Consider the following 8,595-nt stretch of genomic DNA (forward strand, 5'->3'; position numbering starts at 1 on the left):
AATGAAGAGAATGTTCCGGAATGTATGTAAATTTCATATTTCCTTGCAGAAATACAGGGTTAAGTCTTTTTTTTTTGTTTGTTTTTTGTGGGTCAGCTGACTGATGGACATGTCTGTGTCCACGCCTGCAAAAAACTGAGCTGCGGACGCACTGGACTTGTCATATTTAGTAAAGCTTCATTCCTTTTATATTTAAGAAGAAAAAAAAATTACACCGTAACAATAAATGGCGGCCTTGTGAATTCTCGTCCTGTTTTTGCCTCTGGACTGATGATGTAAAGCACTCTGCATTCTCTCAAGTCCGTCTGGGTGGAATATGAGTCGGCCAGAAAGAAAAAGAGGAGAGAAAAAGCGCAACCTCGCTCACTCAACAGCAACATGGAAAAAAATATATTAACTTCACACATGGTTACAGAATGACTCTTTGTTCCCCCCCCCTTTTTTTTCCCCCCGCAGCCACCACTTTAGAAAGTGAAAAATAAATACGCTGGCAACGCGGGGTAACGCAGCGAGACAGAAAATGTGTGTTCTGGAGGGGATCCACCGCCTGGTTCCTCGACGTGTTTGTAAGAAGGCCGCAAGTGCGAGCAATCACGGGAAGTTATACGATTTTCGGGGGGGATTTGATATAAAGTTTTAAGTCGGCCCGGGATGTTTGGCAGCCACGATCATGTAGAATTACACTCGGGGACATGATGTGCACCGCAAGCGCGAGCTTTCCTCGGGCCCGGGGCGGATCGCATACTTTCCGACCGTTTCTGAGATTAATTGGATCCTGGTAGATTTGTGTAATGGGATAAATACAGATGGAGGGCCGGCCCGCGCCTGGAGAGGGCACCACGTAGTAGGTGGGATGGAAACTCGACTCCGAATGCCGGCCGATGGGTCTCCGGGCCGGACGTCCATCTGGTTGGTACTGTGCTCCGCTGCCGAACGGGCGGCAGGTCAGTCTACCATCAAATCCCGATCGCTGCAGGCCCGAATTTTCGGTTTGGTCAACGGTAACGTCTGTTGTTTGCTCGTCGTAAACGTTACGAGGACGTACTCTGCTGATTGCTGATGGGACCGTCTGCACCACCAAACGACTGCAACCTGAGCCACTGTCCATATCGGACCGGGAGAAATTGAAATTTTCCGTTGAAAAAAAATATTTCCCCGAAATGCATTTCGCTTTTTGCCAATTTCATGATTGAGCGGAGGCGAATGTCGTAACCAGGAACACATGTGACGTGAACGAGACAAATGAAACCTTATGAGGCTCAGCATTTAATCTTTTATCTTTCATACATCTTCTCCATCAATATAATCAAATCTCAGCAAAAGGTGCAGCCAAAACCAATACCCCGCCCACCCCCTCCCCAAACTGCATTACGGGGCACATCCGCAGCGCGCAGCTGAGGTATAAATCGATTTTCGGGGGCATTTGTTCATCGTTTGCAAACAATTATTCCAAGCTCATGTTCGCGATTAAAAAACCCTCCAGGCGGTGCACTTTTACCTCCTCGGTCAGGGAAGAAGACGCGGGAAGGTGGCGGGCCATGCGGCCGTTCGTTTGCCTCATCGCTTCTGACATGTGTACGTGTTGTAAAGTGTACCGCTATTGTAAAGCCATTTCGCCTGTCAGAGATTTGCAGGCCATAAAATGTACTTGCTGCTGCGTTTTAGGGGGCTTGTATTACTTCTGACTCCCCAGACAGATTTCTCACAAAAAAAAAACCCCAAGGAGAGGGTGGACGGTGGCCAATTTTCTGTACAAAACACACTGTAACACACTGACACGGTGTGGATGAATTTGAACCGACGCATGCAAAAAAAAAAAACAAAAAAAAAACTAATATAACTAAAATAAGATGCATATCATAATAAAAAAAAAATGCAATTATATAAATGAATTAAAGGAATGGGTATACATTACACAAATCAAATAAAACATATATACAATTTATCCATGTAATGTATATGCATGCATTTAGTTCAGTTAATTTGATACAAAAAAAAAGGAATAAATTAGGACAGTTGGGGTGGCGTGGCACCGCCCAAAGTTAAATTGTAGGACTGACTTTGATCTGGGTGGACAAATAAGAAAAAAAACCCCAGAAAGTATGTGACCCCGGAGCAAAATAAACACAGCGCGCACTCATTAAAAGATTATGATACCGGTGCCCTAACCACCGGTATTTATCCTCCCGCCGAACGTGCACCCAGCCGTGCTTTTCGCCGCGAGAAGATCCACAAGTGCGGCCCGGAGGCTTCCAGATCTTTGACACCGGAGTAAATGGGAGCGGGACCACCCGTCATGATCAGATAAGAATGTGGCAAGTCTGGCCCGAATCAGCCTGGCACTGGAAATTACAGTGATGGGGAGAAACGCGGCAGAACCGCAGCGCTCCCAGTAATAGATTTCAGCAGGTTTTCTCCCCCACCGTTGGTATTTGTTTATTATCGTTCGGAATGACAGAGTGCAGAGTCGCGGGGAGGCGGGGGCACTGAAAACAATCATCGTCAAACTCGGGTACGCCGGCTGCCACTCTTCGGCGCGGCCTCGGCGGCGGCGAGTCACAGACGAGATTTATGGAGTCTTAAAAGACATTTCAGCAAGGTCCGCTTTCGAAGCTGTGAACGTAACAAGTTCGACCCGAAACAGCAAGCACTGCATGGGCCCTACTGTCACGAGTAGGGGCGTGTTCACGAAGGTGACATTCGGTAGGACATTAGGAGCTGGCTATATGTGACCACTCACACCTGTGAGAGCTGTCAGTCATTCCCACTAGCTCCTCCCATCTTTGACTTTGTTCACTTCATTAGAAACACACACCTCAGGCCTACCTTGTTCGCTCTTTGGGCGTTGTGTTAGTGCCCAAAGAGCAGTGGCCTAGTCTTTAAGGAAGTGGCCCCGTAATCAGAAGGTTGCCGGTTCGAATCCCGATCCGCCAAGGTGCCACCGAGCAAAAGCACCGTCCCCGGGCGCCTGTCATGGCTGCCCACTGCTCACCAAAGGTGATGGTTAAATGCAGAGCACACATTTCACTGTGCACCGTGTGCTGTGCTGCTGTATATCACAATGACAATCACTTCACTTTATCTTATTAGACACACTTTCCACATACTAGCCCACAGGCTGTTCCAAAGAATGGTCCAGTACGGGACGTGGTATCAATACCACGCAATGTCAGCCGAACTGTATTTCCCATGAGTCAATGAGCACTGGACACAGGAAATAGGAAATGATCTGTAGGTTAGGATGTCTCAATTAACACTCAAGAGGCTGTAGACGTCTGAAGATGTGGTCTACAACGGCCAAGAACCTGACGGACGTCTACAGGGGTTTTTTCACACCTCACATCTCCTGTAATTCCAAGAAAAGTCCCGATTGCAACAAGGCCAACGAGTGGAATCGTCTGGATTTACTGATAAACTGCTACCAACTGAACTGAAACGAGCCGCAAGCCGAGATGCCGACTTCAGCGACGACCGAATTCACTCGTCGTGGCGAAACCGGTGAGGCCTCCCGAGGCGAGTGCGGAAACTTTATCCCCGTTCCCCACCGCCCCTCGAACAGGCCCGGTGGCAGCGTTTCACCGCTGATTTCATAGAAGCGAAACAGGATGGATTTCTTTTTTTTTTTGAAGGGGGGTCATTTCATTAATCTTCCTTCCCTTTCGCCGGAGAGGAAATGAAACCAAATGGAGTTCGGCGCTACGCCTTAGAAATGTGCCGAGGGCCGCCGGTGGCCATTCTCGGCCAAGCGGACTCCAGCGGCTGAGAAGAGAGCGGTGGCGGTGAGCTCGGCCACTGCGCGGTGCACACTCACGTCAGACCTGCGCCGGGGTCCACTGGAGGCCACCTTTCCTGCATTTTAACGCGCCTACCTTGCGGCATCCGGGCAGAGGTCAAAGGTCGGACGTTCCACGTCGAATTGCCGCGTACACCACCGACGCACAGAGCCAGTAGATTACGTGACCAGATGGACGACGGGCGGAACTGTGGGAAAATAGACCGCGTTTCGCCGGTTACTTTACTTTACAGCCGAGCCTTTGGGGTGAAGAACTGAATTATCTCAGATAGAATACTTCACCAGGGTAAAAAACAGACTGGACAAACGTGAAAATGTCAGAGTTGGTTGGCCGATTGAATTACCCGATGTTTCTGTAGCCAATAGCAACACGGAGAGAACGATGTAATTAAAGTGTTACACAGCAGCACAGCACGCGGTGCACACAGTGAAATGTGTCCTCTGCATTTAACCCCACACTCATGGTGAGCAGTGGGCAGCCATGACAGGCGCCCGGGGAGCAGCGTGTGGGGACGGTGCTTTGCTCAGTGGCACCTCAGTGGCACCTTGGCGGATCGGGATTCGAACCGGCAACCTTCTGATTACGGGGCCGCTTCCTTAACCGCTAGGCCAGGATATGAACCCGCGCCTCCGAAGAGACTGATTTAACACCGCATGGCCAGGACTTCTCTTGGCATCGTTAACGCAAAAAATACTGTAAAGATTCACGAAAAGTCTCCACAGTCATGGTGTCAAAAAGTGGAGTAAAGTACTGCGCTTCCCCGGGCCCGGCTTCAACGGCTGATAACATAAACCCGTGTTCCCGGGATTATTCCGTTATATTTACGATAAATTTCCTGTACGGCGTTATCAGCAAATCCGTCCTCTCCGCGCTCCAGTTACCCGTAATGAGGGTAATTACCGCGTAGCTTAGCCGTAATACGGTACGGACTCCCAGGATCCTCTGAGAAGCCCCCCCCCCCCCCCCCCCCCGGTGTCCCACCGGCCGGCGACTGTAGTGGCATTTCGGCGGCGGGGGGGCTGGGGGGGGGGGTGTGGAGTTAATACACAACTGCATAAAGATGGGATTAGGGCCCGTCTTACACGAACCGGAGAGAGAAAATTGAATTTGTCTTTTCGGCGGAAAATATGCAGCTAATTCCATTCTGTCATCGGTGGATATTAAAGATTATTAAGCTGGCACGTTCGCAGGTTCGTGAAATCACAATGGCGGCACTGTTTGATGCGGCGTTTAATTTCCACAGACGAGAGGGGACCGAGCGCGGACTTGGCCACCGCCGCATTGCAGGGTTTAATGCCGGCCGCGGCAGGTTATAAAACGGTACGTGAGAAGATCCCGGGGTGAAGGCCGCTTCCCGCTGCAGTGACGCTGGGGAGAGGCAGCTGGGATGAGGGTGGGTGTACCGGGGCGGGTAAGGGAGCGGCCCCGTACTCAGAGGGTTGCCGGTTCGAATCCCGGTGCCACCGAGCGATGCGACGACCCCACACGCTGCTCCCCGGGCGCCTGTCATGGCCGCCCACTGCTCACCAAGGGCGACGGTTAAAAGCAGAGGACCCGTTTCGTTGTGTCACCGTGTGCCGTGCTTCCCTTCACTTTGGTTCTTGGCGGGGGCGGGGCCTTTGGCACCTGTAACGGATTAATGGGACCACCACCAGTAGCTAAGCTTCTATATTGGGTTACGGAGAGGGCTGCCCAGTCGGCCCAGGTGCTCCCGGTAATATCTCCCAGATCCCAACAATATGGTTCTGTTTTAGTGCTTTTTTTTTGGGGGGGTTTTTCTCCTCTCCTGCGGTGGGTGACCGTCAGGGCGGGGCTGACGCCGACATCTCAGCTCCAGGCACCCCGCACGGGAATTTGCCCGTCCGAACTGCGGACTTTTCCGCGGGATTTGCGCCCGGCGCGTTGCGAACGCGCGTCTTTACACACTCGGAGCTCGCCGGCGCCCCCACATGGCCGGCTCGCCGGAGATGCCACGCTGTTGCTGTCCATGGTGTTGTATTAACAGGCCTGGCGAGCGGCGGATCGTTTGTCTCCTGTCAGGAAAAAAAAAACTAGTCAGACGAATAAAAAGATGCGTAAAAACAGACGGATGGAGACGGACGGAGGGGTGGAAGGAAGGGCCGTAATGACCGTTTTCAGACATTAAGGCCCCGTTAGCCCTCTTAATATGCTGCTTGGGATTCATCCGTGTCATGCCTGCTCCCGCACGCCTTGATAGAATAATTCCAGGTTGCAGGGCGGCCCGGCGCTGCTTCCATTTCCCAGATCCTCACAAAAGGCAGAAGAAAAGGCAGAGGGCCCGGGCCTGTAATTCCGCCGAAGATGTCCCGGCTTTTAATCGCTAATTACACGGATTGGCCGCGCGGATCGGCGCGGTAATGAGCGACTGGTAAGTCCGGACGGCGCCCCTGACAGGCTTTCACCGCTAATTCCCGCGCCGGCCCCGACGCCGGAGGGAAATGAGACAGTTTAAGTGTCGGACGGCTGAAAATGGGACAACAACAACAAAGGATGAAGTGGCGTTAAAAGCCCCGTTAAGTGCTCAGCACCTTCATTCGTGTACTAATGTGTCCGCGTGGAACCTGCTTCAGCAGGAAAATTTCATCTTGAAAAGGCCGAGAAGGCCGGAATGAAAGATATTATACTGAGAACGTGTGAAGAATGGATGTGTGTGTGTGTGTGTGAGTGTGAGTGTGAGGTTTTTGTGATAACAGATCGACGCCGAGCCCTTCGCCGCGTGGCAGGGCGGCCGAGGCGCTTCCATGACCTCACAAAAGCCACAGTGTGACCCGGACGGCTCGCCGCACGGCGGCCCAGACGTGCACGGTGAACACGAGGAAACCGGCGACGGGTCCGATTCAAAGGGGCCCTTTTAGCGCCGAAATCCACAGGAAGCGGGCGCCGTGCCGCAGTCTGCCACCGGCCACTCGCACCGGCCCCACGCCTGCTGAAAGTGACACCGGCTAGTCGTTTTTTTACTGCCTGCCCCCCCCCCAAAAAAAGAGTAAAAAATGACTTAAATCGACGGTGCCACAGGGCTCTTCCCCGTGACCTCTGACCTCTGGTGTGAAGAAGCCGTGCGTGCGCGCCCCCGTGATTGACGTCGTAAGTGGCGCCTTCGCACCTCTCCGAGCGGTTGAAACGTACAGACGGACGTACGTTTTTAATAACGATAATAATAATAATAATAATAATAATAATAATAATAATCCCGGGACGCGTTATTATTACGGGCTGTTTGCATATGAAAAGGCGGCGGCGGCGGCGGCGGCGACATTCCTGTCAAAACCAGGCGACAAGTTAAGCAGCGCGTTCGCGACACATCTATTTAAACACTACAGAAAAAAAAAAAAAAAAAAAAAAAAAAAAAAAAAAAAAAAATATATATATATATATATATATATATATATATATATATATATATATATATAAATAAATAAATAAAAATAAAAAAATACAGAGCCACGTACCGCTGGTGTCTTTCACGTCGATTCTTCAATTAAAAAAGAATCCCACCGCGTCCAGGTTTCGAGACGCTTGTCGCCGGCATCGTGCGGTATTTTTTATAAGCAACGTCGCCGGTGAATTATTTTCTATTTTACAAAACACAACCAATGGTGCACATATTAATAAACAGACGAATAACACGCGTGGGACTTTTAGAAAGAATAAAAGATCCCCACGCGTGTTTGTGGTTTTACTTGCTCGCAGTTAAATTATAAGTATACACGTCCATATTTACACCTATAATTAAATATGTCTGTTTAATTTGCGAGTCTTCACTCGAACATGTACAGAATGCCTGTGACCTGCGTGGGAAAGTGGGCTGAAGAGTATTTTTTTTCAGGGTCATCTTCCTCCTTCACCTCGACGAGATCCGCGCCACGCCGACTTTTATTTGATCAGCAGCAAATAAACGCGGCGAGTCGCCGAAAATCACACACGAATTTGCGGGCAAATTAAGTGAATTTTCCGGCGCCGCCGACGAAGACGATGGCGGCGATGATGATGATGAGCGAACAGGTTAATCGTGTCGCACCGGCCGTCGGCGAAATAACGCGCATTACGCGCGCCGCACGCGCGGACGCGTGGAACTTTCGCGCCACAGTTCGCCCCCGCGGCGCGCCGCGGTCCGGTTCCGCGCCAAATTGCTTATTTTTTTTTTTTTAATAAGCATCAATCATATTATCTGCACGTCGGAAATAAACTTTTTTTTTTTTATAAAGAAACGGTTATAAAACTTTTCGGAGACACACACACACACACACACACACGCGGTAAATACGCGCCATTACCTGCAGCTTTGTGGACGGGTGTCGGCGGTACGAACTAATCTAATCGAATTACGCGCAATACACAGAGCGGCGCGCCCTGTGACGTCAGCGGCGGTATAAAAGCGCGTCGGGGGTCGGCCGAGTCGGGAAGTCGCGTCCGGCCGCGGAGCGGAGCGAGAGGAGCCGGATCTTTTGGGGCTTTTTGGGGGGCTTTTTTCTGGGTTTTTTTTCCCGTCGGTCCGCGCGGCGGTGATGCGGAGGAGCCACCGCGCGTCGCCGCGTCCGTGATGCCCGCCGGGATGTTCAGCATCGACAGCATTCTGGCCGGGAGGGCCGGCTGCAAGGACCCGCTGCTGCTCCCGCGGGGCGGCCCGCTCCTCTTCCCCGGCCTGCCGGACGCCCTGTGCCCCGAGTACGGCGGCCTGTACCCGCACGGCGGGCCCGGGGCCCGGGCGGGCTACGGCGGCGGCTACTACTACGGCGGGCCCGGCGGGCCGGCGTGCTGCGGGGCGGTGCCGTGCCCGTGC

At 51.8% G+C, this 8,595-nt stretch overlaps 1 protein-coding gene across 1 annotated transcript in view; it reads left to right on the forward strand.

Moving 5' to 3' along the window:
- Positions 1 to 8,238: 8,238 nt before the first annotated feature.
- Positions 8,239 to 8,595, forward strand: part of gsc (goosecoid) — a 1,489-nt gene continuing 1,132 nt past the window's right edge. Inside the window, exon 1 of the mRNA XM_028993962.1 lies at positions 8,239 to 8,595. This exon is cut by the window's right edge and continues 10 nt beyond it. Within this exon, the coding sequence (XP_028849795.1) occupies positions 8,356 to 8,595 (240 nt within the window). The 5' untranslated portion in view covers positions 8,239 to 8,355.

The sequence above is a fragment of the Denticeps clupeoides genome, chromosome 1, assembly GCF_900700375.1.
Source record: "Denticeps clupeoides chromosome 1, fDenClu1.1, whole genome shotgun sequence".
Taxonomy (NCBI): Eukaryota; Metazoa; Chordata; class Actinopteri; order Clupeiformes; family Denticipitidae; genus Denticeps; species Denticeps clupeoides.